Genomic DNA, 27,790 nt, shown 5'->3' on the forward strand with positions numbered 1-27,790 from the left:
GGGTACTCGCTCCCCAAAGGTGCCAATCCTTAACGGGGAGTGGGGGACAAAGCCTTAAAGTGGAACTTCCCCTTTTGGGAGGAGCTCCACTTTAACAAGTAGAAAAAAGCTTCCAAACAATTCATTAGGTTCCATTCACACCTCCACATTATGTAAATGTGCACAAAACTGCAGGTTTGCGCTCATTTACAAAACACACTGTGTGTCACATTTGCGGTACTAATCATTATTAATGGAAAACAAAATGAGGCAGACACGTGTTTTGTCACACACAAGAACATGTGCTTAAAAAAATTAGTAAAACTGAATGTGACAAAAGGCTTCATGAGCCACTTTGCCGCATTTGTTTCACATAGGGCAGGCATTGAAATGAATGGGCTGCCCTATGCATGACATGCAAAAAAAAGTGCAAAAATGCTTGTTTGTAAAATGCTAGATGTGAATGGGGCTTAACTGACTTCTGTAGCTGCAAAGGCACAATAGGAGCACAGAAATGACAGCTTCTCACCCCCCTTATTTTCCATGGCAGTATGGATTTGGCAGTTTGCCAAACCTCTAATGTAAACCACAAATGCAGTACACTATAAAAACAGTGAACAAAACAGGACTTTAGAGTTTCTGTTGTGATCTCCCAAGATTTTTTTTTCCTCATCCATTGAAAGCCACAGGAAGTAATACACTCTCAGGTATATACAGGATGATTTACAAGCCTTACTTTGGAGTGCTGAACTTGGAGCTCACTAGACTGGACGTCATGGGACCAGCCTGGAATGTGTCCTTCAACTGGGTTCTACTTGTGGCAGACCTTAAGTAGAGGTAAATGTTAGCCGCAGAGCCTTTTCATGGTTCAGAGCTGTGGCACTGCCTTAGTATCTGCCCTGTCTCTGAAGAGTTACTTAGTGAGTAGGCTATTCAGACTGAGCAGTGGTAGCTTCCTTCATTATAGGGCCACTGATCACTGACTGTTTTCTGTTGGTTTCACCATGGAAAATGTCAATGATGAGGGACTGAACGTTGACATCCACTGTGTGGAGTGAAGTTTCATACTCTCTTTCCTGACAGTCAGCATTGAGGCACCTTCCCGCTGCTGCCCCTGCTTGCACATGAATCTCCAATCCCGAGTCCATTTCAATACTGTGCACTGGCTTAGTTCCTTCAAGCGCTTGACACTACACTTGCAGCCAAGCAGCTGGGTTGACGAGTAGCTCAGGTCCAACCTCATACCTAAAGCCACACTGCTCTTCCACCATGCAGTGCAACATGTCTAATTCTAAGAACTGGTGGAGGTTGGCAGGGTGCCCTGCTGTAACAAGTGCTGCTCGCTCAAACTCCATTAGCGGCTCCCATGCTACCATCCTGGAATCTTGTTCTCCGCTACAGTCTATGCCATCTTTGAAGTCTTTCCTAGCTCTGTTGAGCGTAGCCAACTCCTCTGCTCTAAGCGGAGAGCATTCAAAAGCAGAAAAAGTACTGCCCCATCTGTGGATTGCAGTGGAAGATGCACTTGTCTAAGGATCTCACTGACAATAGGATGCCCTTTTTAGAGTTCTTTTCTCCCTGGCAGGTTCTGCGCTGCAACCTGCCTCAGCCATGACCTTGATCAGTTATACCCTGACTTGGTTAAATAAGGCATCTGATCACAACTGCATCCCGTACTGGATGATCTCTTCTTCATAAAGAGTATGGAACTCATGCTCCAGCTCTGACCTACAGCGTACATCAATTGTTGGAAGTCTCCCAACTCATTCCCATTTCCTATCGGTGAATCGGAGGACAATTCTTTGACTAAAATGGACTGCCAAGCATGCATCTAAAAATCTCTTCATGGCCTTAAAGGGAAAGCACCAGTTTAATGCTGTCCTAGATACCCTCATCAAGGATGTCATCGTTGGTAAGGGTACTCATTTTCCACAGGCAGAGGCCCAAAGCTCAGTCTTGAAAGACTAACCCCTTTGCTGGAGGTCAAGAAAAGTCCTTGGTTCGTCTACAACCTCAAGCTCTATGTCTAGAACTAAGTATGGCACCAGTCTACCCATAAACCTTAGCATTCTAAGCTGTAAAGCCTAAAACAAATCTTCAGCATGAGGGTTCAATTCCACTTTCCAAAGTGGGGTAAGTCTGTAAGCTTTTCAGACACTTGAAAAGCCTGCATCTCAAATACCTGGGTGTGGGAGGTGGTTTCCAGAGGGTACAAAGCTAGAGCTTTGCTTCCAGCCCCGTCCTTTGTTCATCACATTCAACCTGCCCATGTCACTGCACAAATTAGCAGATCATAATGCATTTATGATCATGTCTTCTGAAAAAGGGTGTCATTGCTCCAGTCCTTGTGGAAAAATGGTTTCCGGGGTTCTATTTCACAGTCCCCAAGCTAAAGGGAGCCTCTGCCCAACCCTGACTCTCAAGGCCCTAAAAATGTCTTCGCTCTCACCCAAAAGTTCCACATGGAATCCACCACATCTGTCAGTTTCCCTCCATCAGGGAGATGTTCTGGCTCTTTGAACATCAAAGATGTGTTCCTGTATCTCCTCATTTTTCCAGGGCACCACAAAATCCTACGCTTGGCTATGGATCCTCTACTCTAGTTTGTGACCTTGCCATTTGGCCCATCTTTTGTACTTTTGGTGTTCACTAAGGTGGTGGCCCCAAAACTGCCTTATTGCAAGAGATGGGATCTTCGCTGTGGAATATCTAGATATCCTCCTGCTGACAGAAAAGTTCATGCAGTTTCTAATGGACAAAATATCCCGTACCATTCAAAACTTGCAAATGTTTGGATTCCAAACCTTAAGAAATCAGCATTGGAACTTAGGCCCTTTTCACACAGACAGACTGATCGAGTCCACCTGTTAGTCTTCAGTCCAGGAGTCACCCTACTCTTCACTAATTGTAGTCCCATTTGCCCAGTTATCCCCCCAGACCCCTACAACACAAAATTCTATTGAGACAATTCAGTCAAGTCCTTGGAAAGACCAGGCTTTCTCTGGTTTAGTGGCTCTAGAGTGGGAAAGTCCATTGTTCCTGTCTTTTTGGAAGACCCTTGCACTGAATGCCAGTCTGTCAGGCTGGTGCAGATCCCATACCTGCCTGTTTATGATTATGTTCTCGGTACTACTTTTTCATAAAGATGAGGCATGGAAGTAGGAGAGCTTATGCTTTACTGGCCTACCCTTCATTTGCCAGTGACCAATTGTCTTGTAGCCGACAGTATTAAGACTTCCTGTGTCAATCAAGGAACTCCAAGAATAAGTACAAAAAACTATTCTATTTCTCTTTTATTGAAGGATACAACAAGTTTTACCTTCAGGGCGTCCAAAAGCAGTCCACCTGTTGGATGGGTGTCACAGAAAACAATGCTAAAATGTCCAAAAATAACAAAAGAACTGGGGCTGCCTGCAGCTCAATGAGATAGGATCAGATGAGGCTCAAACATTCACCTGGTGCAAGTTAGAGAATGTGAATGAAAGAACAGGTTAATGTCTTGCAATCTGTCGCTTAAAGCTGAAAACTCCAAGAAATTCAGAAATCTAGTATAGTATGCCTTGAAAGCAACGGGTGGAACCCAATGCTTAAGACATTAAGCTTATATGACTGTTTTTCTGAGCTACCCATGTCTCTAATGGGTTAAAACAGAAGTTTCTGAAGCAAAGACAGAAACAGCTTCAGATCCCAAGGAGTCACAGTGAAAGAGAATATGGGGAGAAAAATGGAAGACTCCCAGGAAAAAAGGTGTCTTAAGCAAGCAGTAAGAGACAAACGTTTCTGAAAAAAAGATAGAAAGGGCAGAAACCTGACCGTTATTAGTGCCAAGAGCCAAATGCTGGTCTATACCCAGCTTCAGGAAGGAGAGGATTCATTCAATGGAGAAAATCCTAAGATGGAATTGCAGAGACATCACAGATGCAAAGTTGTCCACGTCTTTAAAAACCCGGACTTCAAATAACCATTACATAAAAGCTAGCGGCAGTGAAGCAGGACAGTAAACCAGTCCTTGGGAAAAAAAGATCCTGTCGTTCTGAGCACATGGAGAATACACCCAGTCTTCCCACACCAGCATACCGTGTTACTCTGGAGCTATACAGAAATCAAAATGCCCTGCATCTTGATCCTATGCAGCAGACAAGGAAGACGTTTCAAGGAAGAAAAGGAACAGAGCAGGGTGTACTGATCCCATGGAGCCACTACAGCATGCACTCTTTCCACTAGAGGATCCCTGTACTTGACAAAGACAAAACTATCCAATCTGTTACACCTACACACAATGGAGTCAATGAGGACTTCATGACAGCATGGATTCTAGGAGTAGAGATCAAAATGATCCCTGGCTCCAAACATCACCACCATCAGTAGCCATACTACAAGATGTCCCCGAACCATTAGATAAAGTGTTACTAAACCCAGGACCCTGCATTCACTATATCTAGTCTCCCACAGTACACACATGGAAATCCAATTATTTTAGTAAATATCAACTGCTAAATCCCTTTTCTCATCAGCAGTTAGAGCAGTCTTGTGATTTCCAGAGCACTGGTTAAAGCTTGTAGGAGGAGTTTTCATTCTTCCTTATAAGGATGCAGGACCCCTGACCCTCTGGACAGTGCTGATCACATGCACTCTCCCAAGCAAGAAAAAAAACCTCTCTAGCAATACACACCAAACTGAGCATGTGCAGATTGACTCCAACCCTCTGTTCTATCAGGAGATATATTGGGGACATCAGAAGAAGGGCAGGATCAGAGAAGAGAGGGTCAAACATCCTTTTTACACAATGCAGAGGATTAACTCTTTAGGTTCAAGTGAGTATAACAAGCATACTTTACTGCATATATAGACTGATTTTACTGTTGTGGGTTTAGTAACACTTTAGATGTGAGCTGGGAACCTGATACATTGGGGCTGTCTGCCTCATGTTCTTGAATGCAACTGTGTGGCAGTAATGAAATGTATAGGCCCAGGGTAAGAGACAAGGACTCTCATACTCAGGAACCTAGGCAGCTGGTAGCAGGTGAGGGTCAGCTAGAGATGACTAAAATGCTCAGTCCAACATTGGAGAAGAGAAGCGGAGGATCGGGGCTGCTCTGTGTAAAACCATTACACAGCGCAGGCAAGTACGACAATATTTTTTTTCTAATGCTGAAACTTGTATTATTAAACCCACAACAGTAAAATCAGTCTGTATATGCAGTAAAGCATGCTGGTTATACTCACTGTGCAACCTAAAGGAGTTATTCCTCTGCATTGTGTAAAAGGGCTGTTTGATCCTTTGTCTGCCCCTCTTCTTGTTGAAATGTCCACCTGATACAGGCTGAATCCGTAGTCACATGCACATGCTCAGTTTGGTGTGTATTGCTAGTTTTTTTGTTTCTTGGGAAGGTACATGTGATCAGCACATGGCCAATCAACACTGTCCAGACAGAGGGTCAGGGGTTTCATATCCTCCTACAGCCGAAAGAAAACTCCTCCTACAAGCTTTAACCAGTGCTCTGCTGAAGTCACAAGACTGCTCTAACTGCTGATGAGAAAAGGTATTTAGCAGTTTATATTTACTAAAATAATTGCATTTCCATGTTGTGTGTAGTTTGGGAGACCAGATATAGTGAATGCAGGGTCCTGGGTTTAGTATCACTTTAAGTATCACTTTAACCTTTAGCACACTAGAGTTGAAGAAAGTGTCAAAAACGATGGCATGCTGACAGTAGAAGGGGTTATCCTGGACTGGTCTACAGTTTTTTCCCATCATGCAATTCTTTTGTTGGCAGTAGTACAACCCAAATGTTAAAAACGTCCTGGGTCCCTCAAGGAAAAAAAAAAAATTACAAATTACTCTGCATTGTCTGCAGCTACAAAGGTCAGTGAGGGTTTTAAAGCTGTTTAACTGCTTGGTAAGAACATGTGAATACTTAACCCAAAAATGTAATATATTGCAGCTTACCAATCCTTAGATGTGGTGACTGCATTCATTTTCTTTTTTAGGCTCAGTTATTTTCCCCCCTTCTTTCATCTGGTCATCTTCCCAGTAACACACCTCCTGTATCAGAGTGTCTCCACTCTGAATGAAGGAACATAGGGGCACCTTTGGACAGCAGCACTGACAGTCTTGGGGAATGTTAAATATACTAGATTTAGATACACTAACAAACTGAAGGAAAAGGTCAGCTCACACTGCAGATACAGCAAGAGTGTTTTTTCCTTTTTGGATAAAAGTTTTATATGAATAAACAAATGAAAGCCGATCATTGTAAGCAGCCCTGTGAGTGGTAAATGGTTTGTATCAACCCTTTTAACTGCTACATTTGCAGGACAGCTTGTTCTGTTGAAAAAACACCACACTTACTGGCTGGATAACCAGCTGAAATGAAAGGAAAGACTAAAAAAAAAAAATTAATGCAGTCACCACATCTAAGAACTGGTAAGCTGCAATAGAATAATGTTTGCTTTTGGGTTTAATACCGCTTTAAGGGCCCTCTTCACACCTTTATGGTGCTCTAGTGCACACTGCGTTAAGGCAGTCAAATCCTTTTGAATGGGCTGCTACTGCAACTCAGCACTCTGAAAACTGGACCTAATCGTCTCCACTGCTGCAAAGCACCACAATATGCTGCAATGTGTTACTATGTGCTGCGTTGCACTGCTTCTGCCACCACAACTCACTAACAGTGTGTTACTGCAAAACAAAGGTGTTAAGGAGGCCTTAGGTGCACATCAAGTGAATGAATTGCAGACTTCAGAACTCCTCACATAATACTGTTTTAACAAATTCCTATTACCTTTTATGTCTGGCAATTTGTAATGATTACATATACAGTATATAAGGATACAGTGTCTAAAGAAAGTGTATTTTTCTTTATATAATTTAATATATTTTTTTCTACTCGGCCACTTCAGCACTTATCTGTCAACATGCTCGATGAGCAAGCCTACGGTTACTAAAGCTGGTAACACTTTTTTCTTTTTTGCTTAAGAAACTAGTTTCTTTAGTCAATTTTCACCTTTTTCAGTTTAGGCAACTTTATAGAAAAATATAATTATTTGGCCAAGTAACAGATAATGTATGAAAGAACATATAAAGAGGTATTAAACCCGGTATTACACGGTAGCATTATTATATTGCAGCTTACCAAGCATTAGATGTGGTGGCTGTATTTCTTTGCCCTTTTTCCCTCTTCACCTGGTGATATGGCCAGTAACTCATCTCCTGTACTAGTGAAATACCATTTTGGAGAAATGAGCCAAGACACAGCAAACATCACCTTTGTCAGTCTTGCGGTTGGACGGGGGCTGGGATACCGATAATAAACATTTGCAGATTTGCATACAAATGACAAATTGAAGTCAAACTCCAGCTCACGCTTTATAATCAGTTACAGCAAACAGTTTTTCTTTTACTTTTGGGATAAAGAATGTACATGAATAAATAAAAGCTGATCATTTTAATCAACTCTGCCAGTGGTAAATCGTTTCACCCATGTAAACTGATACATTTTGCTGGAGAGTTTGAACTTTTGCAAAACAGAGTCACTAGCTGAATCACCGGCTGAATCACCAGAAGAAAACAGAAGGAAGAAAGCCTAAAAAATGAAATTTATACAGCCATCACATCTAAGAATTGGTAAGCTTCAATAATGAATATTCACTTTTGTGTTTAATACCGCTTTAAGGAGAAAGCAAGACTCAAAAGTGCTTAAAATAAATACTAATACTACAGAGTGTGGAGCACTGTTTTCATTAACAGTGTGTGCAGGCTAAAGCTCACTATAGATGTGTACCAGCTCCAATGAGAATGCTTAGGTTTAAGAAAGTTTGCTTGTTTTTCGTTCGCTTTTGACCGCAATAATGGGAAAGTTCAAAGGAGCAGGATGGAAATTTTTCTCGAATGAACAAATCTCTAACGATGTATGTGCTTTTCTTTTGGTAAAGTCCATTCATCCCAAAATCAAATGTTAAAATAAAACAATCTTTAAAAAAACAAATTAGTGTTCTAAGATTTTTCGTACGACTTTTGCAAATAATTTTTGTTCAAAATTCTACCCATCTATGACCAGTTTTATGTAAAGAGATTTATCATTTGCCTGACAGTAGCCTTATAGACACAAAAGTTTACTTACTGTTCAGCTGCATGTTTGTCATTAGAGTGAGGCTGTGAAGCACAAGGCACCATGTCCGCAGCAAGGTATTTGGATGCCAGGCCAAGACTGTTAAAAAGCTTGTAATGGATGCTGAAAAGCAATAGAAAAGAAAGAAATATGTATGTATAACAGAAAAATCTTCAAAACAATGAGAGGCAATTTCAGTACTTAAAGACTCTTTATGACACAGAACACAAAAATGTAACTAGTAAGAAAAGCAACCAAGGAGTCATTCTTTGTCAAAAAAATAAAGATTATACCACTATACCAGAATGGAAATGAGCACACATGATTCAAGTAAAGCAGTTTACATAATGTCTACTCATCAAATTAAAACTACGAATGTATGACAAAATATAGTAGATTACTGCACTTGACAAAGTCTCTGCATCATACATTTTATATAGTATCGCACAATGTTAACATTACTTAAATGGAAGGGGATTCCTTGAACAGCGGATCTCCTGTCTCACAGTACCTACATAGCTTATTGCCAAAATGTCCACACGGGTGAGCCAGCAGCATTGACCACCACTGTCACAGAAATTACTTCCACGGACCAACACAGTAAAGGGCATTTATCCACCAACAAAAATAACGGGACACTTCAGCTTTCACATTCTATGTATCTTTTCAGATTATAGAGACATAGAAAACACAGAAAAGTGTCAGCAGAAAAAAGACCAGGAGGTCCATGAATTCTGTTTTTTTTTTTCTAAATTTACATGTTTTTGTCTTTTGTTTTGGTTAAATCTTTTGTTTGAGTATATATCTAGGTTTGTCCCAAGCATGTTTAAAACCACTTACTGTTGACTGACTCACTACCTCTGTTGTTTATTCCAAGAATCAACTACGTTTTCACTTAAATAATACGTTTTAAGATTAGCTTTGTACTTTCCTCCAGTTATTCACTCCCTTGATGTATTTAAAGGTTTAAATCAAGTCTCCCTTTTCCAATTAACCTCCCTACCGGTCTGATTATGTCCATATTTCTGTGCTCAAAGTGGTACTTATTTGCATGGAAATATGTATTTTTTTTATTGTAGGTCTGTAATTTTTTAAGGAATAACTCACTGAAATCTGTCCGAACAAGAGTCTAGTAAACATCCCGGGTAAGATAAAACTTGAAACACGAAATCATAAATTATAATTTAATAATCATAAAAAAATAATATACCGTATTTTTCGCTCTATAAGACACACTTTTTTCCCCCCAAAAAGGGGGGGAAGATGTCAGTGCATCTTATGGAGCGAATGTAAAGCGGCCGGTCCAGTATTTCTGCCGCCACCATGTCAGAATACCGGGCCGGCCGCTCAGCTGTTCTCCCCTGCAGGGCCTTGCCTGTTCCTCGCTCCAGCGCTGCACAGTCTTCCCGCGCTGGCTTCTGTGACAGCCGGGTGCCCACTGCGCATGCGCTGCGCTTTGTGAATGGTCCAGTGTTTTCTGGGACACATGACAGGTCCCAGAAGGCGCCGGGCCATTCACAAAGCGCAGCGCTTCTCGCGCATGCGCAGTGGGCACCCGGCTGTCACAGAAGCCGGCCCGGGAAGAAGAGGGAAAGACAAATCCGCAGAAGTGGGAGCAGGTACCTGTCAAATTCAGGTACCCGCTCCCCCTCCCTCCCCAAAGGTAAGCAGTCTCTGGTCATCCCCTGCACTGTCTGCAGTCTCTGGTCATCTGTACTGTGTCCCTGGTATTTTCCCTGTACTGCGTCCGCAGTCTCTGGTCATCTCCTGTACTGCGTCCGCAGTCTCTGGTCATCTCCTGTACTGCGTCCGCAGTCTCTGGTCATCTCCTGTACTGCGTCCGCAGTCTCTGGTCATCTCCTGTACTGCGTCCGCAGTCTCTGGTCATCTCCTGTACTGCGTCCGCAGTCTCTGGTCATCTCCTGTACTGCGTCCGCAGTCTCTGGTCATCTCCTGTACTGCGTCCGCAGTCTCTGGTCATCTCCTGTACTGCGTCCGCAGTCTCTGGTCATCTCCTGTACTGCGTCCGCAGTCTCTGGTCATCTCCTGTACTGCGTCCGCAGTCTCTGGTCATCTCCTGTACTGCGTCCGCAGTCTCTGGTCATCCCCTGTACTGCGTCCGCAGTCTCTGGTCATCCCCTGTACTGCGTCCGCAGTCTCTGGTCATCCCCTGTACTGCGTCCGCAGTCTCTGGTCATCCCCTGTACTGCGTCCGCAGTCTCTGGTCATCCCCTGTACTGCGTCCGCAGTCTCTGGTCATCCCCTGTACTGCGTCCGCAGTCTCTGGTCATCCCCTGTACTGCGTCCGCAGTCTCTGGTCATCTCCTGTACTGCGTCCGCAGTCTCTGGTCATCTCCTGTACTGCGTCCGCAGTCTCTGGTCATCTCCTGTACTGCGTCCGCAGTCTCTGGTCATCTCCTGTACTGCGTCCGCAGTCTCTGGTCATCTCCTGTACTGCGTCCGCAGTCTCTGGTCATCCCCTGTACTGCGTCCGCAGTCTCTGGTCATCCCCTGTACTGCGTCCGCAGTCTCTGGTCATCTCCTGTACTGCGTCCGCAGTCTCTGGTCATCTCCTGTACTGCGTCCGCAGTCTCTGGTCATCCCCTGTACTGTGTCCGCAGTCTCTGGTCATCTCCTGTACTATGTCCGCAGTCTCTGGTCATCTCCTGTACTGCGTCCGCAGTCTCTGGTCATCTGTACTATGTCCGCAGTCTCTGGTCATCTCCTGTAGTATGTCCGCAGTCTCTGGTCATCTCCTGTACTGTGTCCGCAGTCTCTGGTCATCCCCTGTACTGTGTCCACAGTCTCTGGTCATCCCCTGTACTGTGTCCACAGTCTCTGGTCATCCCCTGTACTATGTCTGCAGTCCATTGGTTCAGAATTTTTTTTTTTCTTGTTTTTTGCCTATAAAACCTTGGTGCGTCTTATGGTCAGGTGCGTCTTATGGAGCGAAAAATACGGTAATACATTTAATTCAATAATATAATCACACCAAAAACACTGAAATTTGAAATATAGCGCCAAGTTTGCACATCACTGAGCAAAGTCGCAAAATCGTTTTCAGTGTCTGATAACGAATTTCCCCACGAATCATAACTCAATAATGCAAGTAGTTCTAATTTACTATCGCTGTTCTCTAGCTGGTCTAAAACCGATTTTGACCTAAAGGGACGCTTTTTGGACACCATGGATATTTCTCAGTTTCCAGGCAGAACAGTAAAAATGCAGGCAGAGCACGGGACAAAGCACTCGGGACAAAATGTATGTGAAATGGTTTGATAAAGTAATGTTATACTATGTGATTTTAGTGAATGTCACTTTTTGTCATTTTCAAATTTCCCACCAGTTCCGTCCCCATACGTCCTGACGTTGTGGGGACAGAACCCAGATGCCAGCATCCGCCGGATTACATTGCCGGGGACACTGCATGAGGGACATAGCGGGAGCGCAGGACAAGGTAAGTGATCGAGGGATCGCGGAGCAGCGCCGCATGTTAAGCCCGAGTGTAGCTCGGGGTTACCGCTTGTGGTACTGAAACTTTACCCCGAACTACACTCGGGAATACCTCCAGGGAGGTTAAAACAATAAATATTTTATTTGAATTATTGCAGAAAATAATTTTGTTGCATTATCTGCTCTGGAAGTTGTACATGAAATAAAAAATATATATTAGTAAAAATTTTAATACATGCATGTCAAAAGTGGTGTTTATGAAGCCAATTTAACAACTTAAAAAGGATCTTCCATGCCTCCCAAGAAAACTAAAAGTCAACAGTTATAAATATTGTAGCTGCTGGCTTTTAATATAAGGACACTCACCTGTCCGGGGATCCAGCATTGCCCTCACCAGATCAGTTTCTTCACCGGTCTTCAGGTCCCCAGCACTGGCATCTTTACTATGGGAAGTAAACAGAGTCCGTGCAGCTACACAGCTGGTTTCCTGCTGCGCTTTGTGAACGGTTTCACAGTTTTCAAGGACCTGTGATCTGTCACAAAAAACTGTGGAGAAAGGGGGGGGGGGTGCCAATTTCCGCTCAGATCGCTTAGGTGTTCTGAATGGAAGTGGGAGCAGGTACCTGTCACAATTAGATACCCACTCCCCAAAATAAAATAAATGTGTCCCAAAAGGTGTTAGAGGAGGGGAAGAGGGGGTGGAAAAGTGGACCTTCCCCTTTTGGGAAAAGTTCGGCTTTAATGAGGCTTCAACAGATAAAATTTACACTCCCTTACAAATTCTTTTCGCTGAATGCTTTGTACAATGTTTCGTGGACCCTTTCTCAGGGATGACTATAATGTGGCCCCAATAAAAAATAATAGATTTTTCTAAAAAGTTTTAGATTTGTCTTTACACGCGTGGCTAATAAAATAGCAACTGCTTCCATTTTATTAGAACAAACCAAAAAACAACCAGTAAAACAGAAAATATAATCAAAAGTGATACAGGAAAAAAATTATCCAATCTACCCAGTTACCTTGATTTAAATTGATGACCGGTATTCTGTTTGCATTGTATAAGAAGAGCTCACCACCACTTTCCTTGCCTCCATTTGAGCTAGAATTCAGGCTCAATGTGAGCCATAACTGAAGAAGTGACTCGAGCTAAAAACAAAAAAACAAAAATAAGAAAAAGCACATATTTTTAGTTGCACATCTTAGGCATGTAATAAAACAGGGGTCTCCAAACTTTTGAACCAAAGGGCCAGTTTACTGTGCTCAGACATTAGGGGGGCTGGGTCATGATCAGTGGGAGTAGAAAATGTTACAGCATCAGTGGGAGTAAACAATGTTTCATCTTTGGTATAAGGGGATTTATTAGTGCCTCATCATTGGTGTCAGTGGGAATAATAGTGCCCCATCATTGGTGTCAATGGGAGGAATAGTGCCCCATCGTTGGTGTCAATGGGAGGAATAGTGCCCCATCGTTGGTGTCAATGGGAGGAATAGTGCCCCATCGTTGGTGTCAATGGGAGGAATAGTGCCCCATCGTTGGTGTCAATGGGAGGAATAGTGCCCCATCGTTGGTGTCCATGTTAACAACAGTGTTCCATCGTTGGTACCAGTGGAAAGAATAGTGCCCCATGTTGATGTCTGGAGTAAATTAACCCACTACAGGTTTCATTGAATAGTCGCCAACATCCAGGGAGGTATGAACCAAAGAATATTCCCCACTTGAGTAATGGGACTTTTCTGGCAACATACACACATATAAAATGTAAATACATTTTTATTACAAAAAGATAAAAAACAGGATTAGATCAACACATTGTTTGTATACAACTGGAATAAGGATAAATGTTGTATATATGTGGTTTAAAAAAAAACCAAAAAAACCCACTCAGGAATGAAGGTGCTCCTTCATTAGGAAGAGGACTTTAGGGAGGATTAGTTGGGCTTTGTGGTTCAGGTCTTACGCCGAAAAAGGAAGGGCAGAACCCTGGGTAGTCATGAGGTGCTCTGCGTTTTGAGGAGGTAGAGGCTCCTGGGGAGGGGAAATTTTGAATTTTCTGCTATGGGAGCAGAACCTTACCTCCTGCAACATCTTTGATGAATTTATCAAGTACCTTACAAAAGAGATGCCCTCCTTCCAAGGGCATACCTGCGAGGCACCTTTTACAGGCAGCTTAAACTGTCCAGGCTTTGAGCCAAAATATTCTGTTGATTGGAATGGAGATTAGAGACATTAAGGACATTTGTGTCATTACATGTGCTAGGGCATCCACAAGAAAGAAAAGGGCAGGGGGAGGTAATTTTTGTAATTGTTCACTTAAAGCATGGTCCTGGATATAGGAGTGTGTTGGTTATTCATTGCCCTAGTACAGTTAGCTGCATTTTGAAAGACAGAAATTGCAGTGGGGGGCCTGATCTAAGACAAACCTTTAACCACTTCCTGTCCAGTGTCATGTTCAACCAACATGGCTGAAGTCACGTACAAAAGGGATGTATAGATGGTGAAAGTGTCAAATTTGTAAATTTGTGGATCGCACAGACATTTTTTCTGATTCTAATAATAGAGCTCACTTTAAAATTCAAAGTCTTACAAATTGTTCCACGGCCAGAGTACTCTATATGTTGACCTGTCCATGTAAAAAAATGTATATTGGTAAGACTAAAAGGCAGCTTAAGGTGCGAATAGGTGAACACTTTAGAGATATTAGGTCCAATGACCCCGAAAGCAATTTAGCTCAGCATTATACTAAATGCCATGGAGGTAAATTAGAGGGTACAAAAGTGAAAGGTATTTATGCACTAAATTTCCCACAGAAGAGAGGTGACTTTGATAGAGAACTATTAAAACGTGATAAATATTGGATCTATAAACTTGATACTTTATTTCCAAAAGGGTTAAACATTGAGTGTGATCTCCGAGTATTTTTAGAAAAATAGCTAATTGTGTAAAATTATAAACTAGCAGCGCCACCTTGTGGGAAGTTTAGTGGCAAACATTTGATCCCTCTTAATGACACAAGAAAGTAGGAAATGTTTCATCCCTCTCGGTGTGCCCAGGTGTCTACTCTTTTACTTGAACTATATGACCATCTGTCTTGCTAAGTAATTAGCTCTTTTTCCCATTGAGAATGATTGCCAGCAACGGATTTGCATTTATGGGCGGTATTGAGCCCAGTATAAATAGGAAGCTGAAAGGCAGATGTCTTATTGGTCCTGACGAAGCCAAGTGAGATACGCCAATCGTAAAAACGCGTTGACGTCATACGTCAGATACGTCACTTCCGGTCACACGTATTGGCGCCATACACGCTGATCAGCAGGGAAACGGCCATATTTGTGGGCCACGAGTTGTGCAAAGCTGCACAGGCACCAAAGGGAGAACGGAGCCCGCCATTTACAGTCCCGATGGTGGCAGCTGTCCCCGGGACTATGCCTGGTAATCCAGACAGAGGAACCTTCCAGAAAGTATCACCTATGGCTCGGGTGGAGAGTGAACTGTCACACAGTTAGACGAAAAGGCGTTAACTCGCCACTCTATACATACATCAGCAAGAATACATATTGATTGACTGTCCATTTGTCATCAATTTATTGCAGGATGGGGACAATATGATTCACTATCTAGGTGCAAGGCACCATTTATACATTACAAGAGACGGAGGAGCCAGCAGGTTTCATACTATCATTTATATTAAGGTGGTCTATAGCCCGCACGTTGCGGCGAAGAAACACCTTGAAGCAGGGCCCTGCCATCTTTATCATCTTCATATTATTAAGGGTACCAACAGTGATTCTTTCATGACTGACTCTGCATCTAATTATATGGACATGTCCACTGTGAATTTGTACATGTTCACCACTCACTCATGCCCTGAATAGAGGCTGTATTACAATCATCCTGTTATTATAGGAGCATTCGAATCCCTACATATATTTTAAATTTTTCACCCACATTGCCTTGATTGGGTTATGGGTAATTTTGTTATTAATATATGGTGCCTGCTATCAGCCATTATTGCATAGCATTGTATAGTACACTATACCTGAGGGTACAATTTTTTGACACACCCCCTACTGGTGGTGTAACCAATGTGTTGGTACTGCAAATGTACTAGACAGGTTTCTGTCATTACATATGCAGCACATTAATGAATAAGACCGGTCTTGATGTTGCTTTTATGTGATTTTAGGTCTTTTTGTATTATCTCATACTGAGGTGATGGTGAACCAGGGTATTTACCCTATTGTCTATAATTATTGTGCAATAAAGTATTATTTTTGGGAATTATTCTGAGTATCGCATTCTGTCCATGATGTAACCACTTTTTTGTGAATCTCTTTTCACAACCCCCTCTTTTGTAAGCATGTTTTTTGGTTACTGGGCAGAAACCATATATTGGGTGATACAGTATATTTATGAACCTCTACCCTCTCTTATTCTTTGTGTGTTGGTTATTCATTGCTCTAGTACAGTTAGCTGCATTTTGAAAGACAGAAATTGCAGTGAGGGGCCAAATCGAAGACAAACGTTTAACCACTTCCTGTCCAGTGTATGTATATATACACATCCTGGAAGTAGTTATACCAGCAGGATGCAGGTACAGCCCAGCCATCATTTTGGTACGGTTTTCTTCTGCCAATGACTGGCTAAAAAATAAGTGATATGACCAGCTTCACAGCTGTCCAATCACGTTTTTTTTATTAAACAAGCAAATTTTTTTTTAAAAGAACACAATGCAGTATGATAACTCATACGAGATCAAAAACAGCACAATGACAAATTCCATAAGTAAAGCTGTGGAGAATGGTATAGAAAAAAACAGCAGTGAGCGCTAATCCTGAAAGCGGCTGAGCACTCTAAGCAACCAATATAAACTTAAATGAAATAACATAAAAATAGTGCAGCGCTAAAAGTAGTGACAATAAGACAAATAAAAGTCCACTAAAAGTCTTGGTCATATGAACGTGTCCAGTGACAAATGAGGATTCAGAATTGGTGATCCGTGTGGAAACGGCTGAAAAACGCACTCAGCAGAAGTAAGACACATAAACGCAGTGTGCATCTAGAGCTCATGGATCCTCAATCCAGAGGGGAGTAAAGCTGGTCCGGTTACAGGAATGGTGAATCCCTCCTCTGTGGATGCAGCAACAGATCCTCCTTCTCTCGATTAGGTGTAGAATTCCAAGATCAAGATTCTGCAAGCAAAAGCTCCTTAAGAGCAGCTCATTGGCTCCCCAACTATCTTAATTTGCATTAAGCAGATCTAGTGTTCTGATTTGCCGATGCTCTGTCTTACGCAACTCTACTCACACTTTGGCGTCACGAGACACCACAATTGTGGTGTCTCGTGACGCCAAAGTGTGAGTAGAGTTTGCTTAATGCAAATTAAGATAGTTGGGGAGCCAATGAGCTGCTCTTAAGGAGCTTTTGCTTGCAGAATCTTGATCTTGGAATTCTACACCTAATCGAGAGAAGGAGGATCTGTTGCTGCATCCACAGAGGAGGGATTCACCATTCCTGTAACCGGACCAGCTTTACTCCCCTCTGGATTGAGGATCCATGAGCTCTAGATGCACACTGCGTTTATGTGTCTTACTTCTGGTGAGTGCGTTTTTCAGCCGTTTCCACACGGATCACCAATTCTGAATCCTCATTTGTCACTGGACACGTCCATATGACCAAGACTTTTAGTGGACTTTTATTTGTCTTATTGTCACTACTTTTAGCGCTGCACTATTTTTATGTTAAAGCTGTGGAGAAGCCCACGCTGCATATTCAGGTGAATCACAAAACAAATGTATATTGCAAAGTGAGTCGGTACAGTTGGAAATAGGAGGTACATCATATGCAATCTAAAGTCACAGTGAGTGTCATATTTCTCTACACCAAAAAAGTAAACAGCAGACCCAGGTCTGAACCATGAAAATTATTTAAGGCAGATGGGAACAAAACAATAACATCTGAAGATAACAGCATCATAAGTCCTCATTATCATCCCCATCACTGGTTGCAGTGGAATATAGCCATTTATCCCATATTTTGTGATATTTAGCAGGACATCCTCTGTGTGCAGATAACTTTCTTATATGGTAACGTACTATTTCTTGCAGCCACCCAGTTGTGTATGGTTGGCGTTGATGCACGGAGCCAAGTTCTGGCAATTAAAATTCTGGCCATAAAAAGAGTTTCTGGCAGGAAAGGACTATGACATTTATCACTCTCTAAGACAGGAAACAAGCTCAGTAAACACTGCTCAGGTCATAGGGTAAGAGGGAAGCCCTTTTTATCATGTAAAAACGTGACCACCTGAACCCAATACAACTGAACAGAGCAGGACCAAAAGGAGATAGTAAAAGGTGCCATTGGCAGCCCCACACCTAGGACAAAGTGGACTATATTGTAGTGGATATCTAGATAAACGAATAGGAGTCAGGTATGTTCTATAAAGTATGTACAAAAGAGTAAGGCTGTCTGACAACTTTGGAGAGACCGCCTTACATGAGTCTAGCACCTCTTCCCAGGCTTCATCCTCCAACTCCCCCACATTTGCCTCCCATCAGGATTTAAGTTGATAGGCCAAGTTTGTAGCAGCTGGTAGAAGGAGACAGTTATGGAACGTGGACGAATGCTTTACAGACTCCCAAAACCTATCGTCCCATCCAGGGGATGCACACTCCAAATTCAGGATGGAGTCGCCGAATTGGGTGCACAGTGCGTGTGCCCGATAACTTTTACAGGGCTCGGAAGGGGCCAGAGATTATGTTTAACTGTAAAATGGTAACTTGTAAAGGTTTTTAAAGCAACAACCCTGGTGCAGATTGAGGTGTAGCAAAGTTTTCAAGACAAAAAGGGCGGTAGGAAGCCCCAAGTACCTTATAAAGGGCTCCAGATGGAATTGGTGCTAAAGTGTACGAACTGTGGTGTGATAAAACACCTGGTCATCTAACTGAGAGTAAGCACTGAGTGGTTGAACTTTAGCACCAAGTTTGAAAATGTTGCCCTGTAAAAGTGAATACATTTCATACACAGTCCTTCCCAGTTTTCTTACATTAGTAACATTCAAAGATACAAGGTAACCCTCTCTTACTTGTCCTGTCTTTGTCCATCATGGTAGGCATACCTTCTGGAGGGATCTTCAGGCTCTGGGTTCCTTAAGGACTGACCACAACCCTCTACCTGTATAACACCCTGAGTACAAAGTGCCATGGTGTGCAATCATGCAGGATCTGGTGCCCTAAACAACATTACGGGCGCCCCCACGACATGAGGTCCAGGTCTGGTTCCCAAGGATTTACAAATATTGCATTGCTTCTATTGTTATTAGAAGCCAGCAAACAGTTGATCAAAGAATTAGAAAATAGTAAACTAGTTAAGAGTGGTTTCCCTGGTAATGGGGGAGAGGTCTTCAGCCAGAAGAAACAGGAACAATGCTGGAGCTAATTTACAGCACACACTAAGTTTGCTAGCATAATTATTAATGTGGAATGTATGTTCTGTGCTAAAGATGCAGTGGATCAATACTAAATATATTGTAATAAAAGGTGCTCTACCTGAACATGATGCACTTGCAGCATAGAAAAGAGCTTGTTGAAACAGGCACTCAGCATAGGAATGGAAGACGACTGAACAATAAGCTGGCTTGTCTGACTAGCTGCATGTAGCCCCCGTAACAATGAGTCGTCTGTACCACTGGAAGGCTGGGATACTAAGGAAAAGAAAGAAAACTATATTCAAACATCAGGTCATACTACTACAGCTCATCAATTACCAATCAGCAAGACAATATCTCTAAAAACAGAAGATAAAGTATACACAGGGCTAATATGTAGACTTTAGAGAAGGAAAGATTGAGTCTTCAAAACTACAAACTGTTCATGCTAACAATCCACTATAAGCAACTTAATATTACACTGCAAGAAAACGGTTTACTGCACTGCCATTTTGTGCAATTTGCTTATACATTACAGTGAATGAGATAGGACCGTCCATCAATGATATTCAATAAAGTAAGCATTTTATGCTAGAATGCTATGTTAGTATATAAGTACAGTGCAAACTTATAGCAGTTTGTCTGTTATATGCATACATGTTGGAGATGAATTGGTCAGTGCTTGTAGAATTGAATCTGCTTCAAGTGTGGACATCATCTTCAACATCAATTCTGCTTGCTGTTCAAGGCCAACCTCCAAACGAGCATCTAAAGCTATGAATAAAAATTGTTAAATATAATTAATATTTAAAAATACATGTCCAGAAATAAATTTGTTTAGAGACAGATTTAAAAAAAAAAAAAAAAAAAGTAATATTAACAGGAGCCTATCAGAAAGATAAAAACCGTTCAGTTAAAACGTTGCCAAGTGTCTTTCTACTTTTTTAAATTGTATACCTAGACATCCAAACATTTGATAAAAGGCTTACCTTGAGATACAGATACTGTCACTGTCTGTGTACCATTCTTTTCAATAGTGGCTGCTGGTTTAGCCACCGGAATTCCAACACCTCCGATGTAAGGGTTGTAATTGTAGGTGGTATAGTCAGTGCCCCAATAATCATACCAAGTGCTGCTGATTGGCTTTTGGTGAAAAAAGGAGAAAGCTCTGATTGGATATGAACAAAACATCTTAAACCACTATAAATAGCCACAGAAACAAATCTTGTCAAAGTCTGCCAGGTCAGTGAGAACTCTATGATAGGTCAAATTACTGGCATTATGAGGCATGCTACACATCTAATGTCTGATTACAGGACAAAGTGGTATTAGCTTGAAATACGTTGCTCAATTTGGCACTATTATGCTATCAACATTTACACTGTGTTTACCAAACCTGCTGGCAAGTCACAAAAACAGTTCATGTTTTCCAGGTAACTTTGTATATGCATAAAATGGTGTGATAAAAATTCAACAATGCATATTAGTTGAGTGGATATTGATAAGGAAAACAACTGTAGATGGTAGAAGTTCATTAAATACTGGTGTAGAAGTACTCTAATTTTATTTGTCCAAAGATAGTGTGTGATGCGTCAAGCATGATCAGTTCTCTCTGTATGAGTGCATTTAGTGCACAGATTATCTGAAAACGCACTCCCCATCTGTTTCTATACACAGAACACCATAATCATTTAAACAATGGATCTTAAGCTGGGAACACACTGATAACAAACGATGTTGGTGTGGTGATCCCCCTTGCTGTTCTATTAAATTTTGAAATTGGGGAGGTTCTCCTGCCCCCTCATGAAGAGTTTACTGATCAGATGCCGTTATCCCAGCATGTCCCTTTGACAAAAAACAGTCATTAGACCAGCTTCTGTCAGATAGACAGCTGTACACACTGGCCGAAAATGTTTGGAGAGTGTGTACCCAGTTAAATTGGCCAAAAGGTTTTTGTGTACTTACATAAAAACCCCTTCTCCCCAAATTCATTGAAGAACTTCATAAAGATGTGTGCCCTGTCAACAGGAGTTTGGACACCAAACAAAATTGGTCCTTTTCTAGGCGCTAAAATCAACAAAATGCATAGGCTTTTAAGCTTGTACTAAAAAATACATGAAGCCCAAAGTGGTATAAATAATTGTGCAGGCATAAAAAAAAAAAATCAGGCAACAGTGGGTTTGCGTCCCTCAAATCAGCAAGAAAACTGGATTTTCTTTTACTTACCATTACAGGACACAGATCTTAAGATCATAACATATGGGTTATATGCAGTACCTTCCGGTCATTGGACACTGGCAAATCCACTCGAATTTTTAGCCCTCCCGCATAAAACCCCTCTCATCACTATGCAACCCCCAGGTCTTGTAACAAACAAGAGAGGAAGGTCTTGTGTCCTGGACTATATTTCAAAAAATAATTTACAGGTTTGTAAAAAAAAAAAATCCAATCATACCTACAGTACAGGACACAGGTCTTTAAATCCTAATGAACTGGACTTGCCAAAATGAGGCAAAGGTAACATGGCAGCAACAACCCTGCCAAGAGACCCCCAAACAAAGGCAAAATGGACCTCAAATGGCAACCTGCAACTTACTGCAGCCAAAATGGACTTCAGCAGCGGTCTCGGAATATCAACCTGGCAGAACTTAGTAAATGTGTGAACTGAAAACTAGGTAGCATCCTTACAAGGCTGTGCAACAAAAGCTTGATGCTGAAACACCCAAGATGTGCTAATAGATCAAGTAAAATAAGCTTTAACCAGAAAAGGCAGCTTCTTCCCCTATCAGGGTATAGAGGCACCTGGTAAATTCACCTGGTATTAATGGATCACAAGGCAGGAAAACCCTTCTTAGTTCCCTCGAGCAAGATAAAAAACGAGTTCGATTTTTGGGTGGATGCTATAGCTACCTGCAGTACATTCAAAGAATGGAGGAAAATGAGAGAACAGAATAATATTCTCATTTGAGAAGTATTCAGATATATCTTTAAGCAAAAAGGAAGCGTATGGTCTTCAGACCACCTTGCTACTGTGCAACACCAATAAGGACTCATTACAAGACAAAGTGGCCAGCTTTGAAACCTTTCTGCCAGAGGTAACTGCCACCAGGAAAACTACTTTCTGGGTGAAATCTGTCACAGGGATCAAAAGGCAGTTTTTGGGGCCAAGGGAAGGTCCCATGGCGTCACTTGTGTCCAATGAGGCAAGACCTTCGTGAAAACTTGAGAAGCTCAAGGGAAGGTTCACAAACTAAACAGGACAGTCCTTTAATGCAAAGTTAAGAAAATGCTGGTGTGGAAGGAAAATCAGTATGTGCAAGTACACATCCTTATGGTTGATCAAAGCCATTAACTCTCCCAAGGTTGACAATGCTGCTGACCAAAGCTTAATCCATCGCTCCTCAATTCTGATTGGAGACACTGTAAGGCAGTTGTTTGCCTGGCCAGATGAACGGATTGTAAAAAGACAAATAAATAAATAAATAAAGCAGCCACCACATTTAAGGTTTGCAGGTTAAGATGTGTGTGGGTGCCATTAAGAATGAATGTATATGTGCCAGTAAGAATTAATGTAGTAGCTCCTGATGATCAGTGTCATGTGACATACTAATAAAAGTCAAATACTGGCACACAAAAGGCAGTGCCATGGCTCTGAACCTGGAGAGCACTCTGGGGGTGACTAACACAAAATGCAAATCACTGGATATCACCATCGGCTGAGCCCAGTGCCCAAGGGCACATTTCCAAGTAGCTCTGCAATCTTCAGGTCCAGCAGGGTCCAGGTACAACCTCCAAGGATTATCAGATCCAGATAGCTGCATAACAAGTTGCATTCAGCAGTGCATAGATGAAGTCTTGAGTGAAGAAAAATCTTGGGAAAAAGACAGGCTAGTAAATATACTGCAAGCAATCTAACAATTAAATGGGTAGACCAAGCTACTGCTTGGGTTGTCTTTAAAATAGGCACCCAAGGAGTGAACTCACAATCCCTGTACAACAATTAAAGTTAAGGGACATCCAAGAAAGATTTGGGCACAGTAGTAAAGGAAAAAGAAGCTGCAGGGAATCAGTGATGGGAGAGACGACAACAGCCATCGGCTAGAGAGGGGGGTAAGATAACTTGCCAAAATGCCAGTTACAAGTTAAAGTTTACGATCTATTCTGATCTTAAACCGTTTTCACAAAGCCTAAACATAAAAAAAAAGAGGGACATAAAAAAAAAGAGGGACAAAAAAAGGCAAAACAAACAAACCGAAGCTAACCAAGGAAGACTGGACCTGAAAGTTTCCCAAACATCTACCTTTCACAGTCCCTGTGCCATTATAAAGCAAGCAAACTTTGTTGTGTGTCCAATCTCCTATAGGCAGGGCATTTACCACCAATAGGCTGTATACCCCAAAATAATAACAGAGAATTATGAGAATTCATTGTAAAATGTGCAGAAGACTGATGTATGGATTAACATGTTAACATGGGAACTTAATTCCAAAACAGATTTCAGCTCACGGACACCGACTCAAAAACAAAACTACAGGTTTTGCTCAGAGGTAGCTTTTAAAGCCATAAAAGTTTGCTGTGACTGTATGATTGCCGTACAGAGTGACTTTCTGTCACCACAGTAACATAAGCTCTGTCAATGTGTTTGTAAAAGATGCAAATTACAAGGCTGTTGTTCTCATACCTGTCTGTGCTATTATGTATCTGACCCATAAAAAGCAGGCAGGCTGTAAAGTTGGAACTTCTAGGTAAATTATTCACTAACCAATGAAGCCTGAAATGAAGGATTACAGCCTGGCATCTTGCAGCTTGAAAAAAGTCAGTAGATGCAGAACCCATAAACCCACTGTCATAAATTCAGATTAACACATTTTATCTTTGTAAAACTAAACAAGTTGTATAAATGAAGAGATCCAAACCACACATTTTTACTAGGCACTATAATAGGACTATGGTCATGAATACGAAACCATGCAAAAAATGTTTCATAATAGTTATATGCCATACCTTGAAGACTTTGGCAGCGAGGGGATCTTTCTCCAAATCAATATCTAAAGGATCAATATCAACTTCCATCAGGTCTTGCAGTAATTCAAGGTCAATTTCTTTATCTTTATCCAAAGATGATAGAGGAGGAGCACCTTTGGGTGATGAAAACAGCTTTAATACTGCCAAGCACTTATGTCTGCCACCTAAAAATCTGGGCCATGAGGGCGTTTACTGGGCAATTTTAAGGCTGTGCTTTCATACTTTGCATTAAATAGCATGTAAAGTGGTAACCAAATACCAACCTCAAGGCTTTAACGATTATTAATAAATCATGACTTTTATTAGCCTATTTGTACTGCAATGGCAGACTGCAACTACTTCTCATTTTAAGTGTACAGCTCTGTCTGTGCTTACAGAAAATGTTATAAAATAAAACTATAAGCTATAGTGTCAGAACTAGATCCTTATCAATGTAAACTCTATATTTGCCAAGCAGACAATTTTTGCTGTAAAATTATATTACAAAACAAAAAAATAGAAATAAAAATATTACGAATGACAATAATTAAAAAAGATAAACAACCTACCTAAATGCCAATACGACAACACAAATAATATTAAAAATAAAGCTATTTCAATCTATCTTGCAGCGATACTACACACATTTTATAAACCTTATCCTGTTTATAAGCTTTCTGCGTACCTGTGATGTCGGGTGTTAAAGGCTCATCCACGGTTTCCACCAATGGTATGACAGAGGACTGTTGTAAGGAGTCATCAGAGTCTCCAGCCGAGGCACCAGCTTCCTCTCCCATGGCACCTTCCTCAAGGGCTTCAGCTGCTATAGGGGCCAATAGCTCTCCTGCCAAATACAATTACAGTGATAGAAACTGATATTTGTAAAAGCCACTCAAGAGAAATACTTCTAACATTTATTTTTTTTTCGTTTTATTATGTGAGCTTTTAACTCTTCAACTATGCAGCAGTGTTGCAAAAGAGACACATGAGAAATTCAGCTAAAAAAAAAAAACTACTACTATACCTGCCAAAATATCCTGGAGCATGCAGGTCAGAGAGTATTGTGCCCAGGCACCACCCCAAGAGATGTCTCCTCTGTTGAAGTCTGTACCAACCAACAACAACAAAAGCCTTTCCAACTGCTGCTCATTCACTACTTCACACAAATGAATGGTGGGGCGGGTAGCATTGGCTATCCTAGCAAGTACCTGTTAAATTTCAAGAAGAGTGCATAAGTTTGCAAGGTAGCATAATTGGAAAAAAAAAAATACAAAATTTTAAAATGTTCCGTTATTTCATACTAAGGCCACCAGCTCTGGGCAGGCTGAAGATAAATAGAATGCAGTCTAATGCAACAGGTTGAGACCTGAAAGACTGAACAGAAATGAAATGTTAAAGGGGCTTTTGAAAACAAAAACAGACTTACATTTTCTCCATACCCACCCTTGCTTGGCAGGAGTTTTCCTGCTCAGAACTCATAATTCATAGTACTACAGATAAAAAATTAAGAATATCTTATACATTTTGCATCCAGGTGATAAAATATAGGCAGTAGTGTTGACCCAATGTTGTCTCACTGCATTCTCTCTGCTAAACACTGTAGAGAACTCTATGATTGAAGGCGAGGTCTGTCACATGATCTGGCTTGGACACTTTTCTTTTTTATGCAATCATTTGTTTAACCACCTCCCGCCCGCCATATAAGGAAATGGCGGGTGAAAGGTTGTTCTCTTGCTCTGGGAGGATGTCATATGACGTCCTTCCACTCTAATCTCACATGCATGACCTCAGGGGCGCGCAGCGTGGCGATCGCTGGTGCGCTGTGTCCCTGGGGCACAGTGGATCACCGATCAATGGAAAGAGCCGAAGACGTTGGCTCTGTCATGTGATCAGCAGTGTCCAATTACAGCTGATCGCATGTACATAAGGAAATGCCGGTTATCGCCATTTCTCTCCTCACAAGCTGTCACGCTGACAGCTCGTGAGGAGGGGAGAGCCGGTAAGCAGCATTACCCAGAGGGGACATTTACACTGATCATCAGGGCACTGATGATCAGTGTGCCCTGATTATCAGTGTAGCCCCAGCAGTGCCACTTGTCAGTGCCCATCAATGCCACCTGCCAGTGCCGCCAGTCAGTGCCGCCCAACAGTGACAGTCAGTGCCGCCCAACAGTGACAGTCAGTGCCGCCCAACAGTGACATATATGAGTGCTGCGTTTCAGTGCCCACCAGTGATGCTTGTCAATACCCATCAGTGCCACCTACCAGTGCCTCCTCATCAGTGCCACCTACCAGTGCAGCCTTATTAGAGCACATCAGTGAAGGAGAAAAATCACTTACTGACAAAATTTTATAACAAAGAAAACATTTTTTTTTCAAAATTTTCAGTTTTTGATTTGTTTAGCAAAAAATAAAACCCAGGAGGTGCGACAGCGCTGAAAGCTGAAAATTGGTCTGGGCAGGAAGGGGGTATAAGTGCCCTGTAGGCTAGTGGTTAAATATTCTTCATGTTTTAGAGTCAGGAAGTGCTGACCCCCCCCCCCCCCCCAGATGCCACCCAGCATAGACTGGACAGCTCTGCAAATCTATAGATCACTGCTCATGTGTCTCATTTCCTATCACCTACAGCTCAGATCTCGCATTAATATAAGATTCCTAATTGTATCTCGCCACTAGTCTGATTGAATTCACAATTCCTGGTCAGTCCCGTTCCCTTACCTATAATAACCTTTAGGGCCAGTTCACACTACATGTGTTTCAGTTGCTATTTTTTCTGCATCCAATACGCACAGAAAGTAGGTGATATGGTTGTCAATATCACAGTTCACATCAGAGTTTGCCATTCCAGTGCGTTCCAGTTGCAGAAAAAAAAAAAAAAAAAAAAAACAGGTTGCATTTTTCCTGCACAGAACTGTACTGTAACACAGTAAAACGCATAAAAAGCACACCGAAACGCACTGGAATGCACATATCCTTAATTAAATAAGAGAAAGAGAGGGAAAAAATTAACTGGAATGCCTCAAAAACACACCGGAACATGCTAAAAATGTGTCAAAAACGTGCATGCAAAAACACATCCGGAACACATCTAGACTGCATTTCTATAGTGTGAACCGGTCCTTAGGACTTTTTCACATCATTTGTGGTGCAGAAACGCATGCAAGAAGCATGCATTTTCCTACACAGCAAAGAAACAAAATGCCCTTTGCAGATGTGCGCAGGTACCAAGAATACTTAATTGCACCTCCACACATCTAGTAAACACAGATGCATTCACAGCCACCAAAACGCATGGCACCACACTACTGTGTGGTTAGGTGCAACACACTTTTAAAACAATATGCCTGCAGTATTTTTGCATGTTCCCACACATTAGCGTGTGAAATTAACTACATGCCGCCCAGCCACTGTACATATACGGCGGCAGGGCGGCACTCGCAGGCAAAACCACGTTTTAAAACGTGTGTTTTGTAAACAAATAGGGGGCGCGCGCGAGGCACGCCGCCGCCCTATCTGTCCCGCCGATCACCGCCGCAGATGTCAGTCGCCGGGTCACAGCCGCTCCTTAGCGGCTGTTTCCCGGCGATCGGCGGCAAACAGTGATAGAGAGCACAGCTGCAGTAGCTGTGCTGTCTGTCACTTCCCTGTCAGCTCGAGGATGAGCTGATCGAGAAAGAACAGTTTCTCTTTCTCGATCAGCCTTGTCCCATCCAGTACACACCCCCGCCCCCTAGTAAAACACTCCCCTCACTCCTATAACCCTTCCCTGCAAAATAAAGTTAACCCCTTCCTCCCCATTGCCATTAGTACAGTGTCAGT

At 42.0% G+C, this 27,790-nt stretch overlaps 1 protein-coding gene across 6 annotated transcripts in view; it reads right to left on the bottom strand.

The window, feature by feature from the left end:
* BIRC6 (baculoviral IAP repeat containing 6) overlaps positions 1-27,790 on the bottom strand; it is a 407,575-nt gene that overhangs the window by 209,827 nt on the left and 169,958 nt on the right. For all 6 annotated transcript variants that reach the window (XM_089690190.1, XM_089690188.1, XM_089690192.1 and 3 more), the window contains exons 36-43: positions 24,996-25,179; positions 24,657-24,815; positions 23,972-24,105; positions 19,957-20,110; positions 19,625-19,741; positions 19,089-19,243; positions 12,563-12,689; positions 8,103-8,213 (exon numbers count right to left, since the gene is read on the bottom strand). In XM_089690190.1, coding sequence (XP_089546316.1) covers positions 8,103-8,213; positions 12,563-12,689; positions 19,089-19,243; positions 19,625-19,741; positions 19,957-20,110; positions 23,972-24,105; positions 24,657-24,815; positions 24,996-25,179 — 1,141 coding nt within the window. The remainder of the gene's footprint in view (positions 1-8,102; positions 8,214-12,562; positions 12,690-19,088; positions 19,244-19,624; positions 19,742-19,956; positions 20,111-23,971; positions 24,106-24,656; positions 24,816-24,995; positions 25,180-27,790) is intronic.

Source organism: Staurois parvus, unplaced genomic scaffold (assembly GCF_062004578.1).
Source record: "Staurois parvus isolate SC_StPar_1 unplaced genomic scaffold, SC_StPar_1.0 ptg000520l, whole genome shotgun sequence".
NCBI classification, from domain to species: Eukaryota; Metazoa; Chordata; class Amphibia; order Anura; family Ranidae; genus Staurois; species Staurois parvus.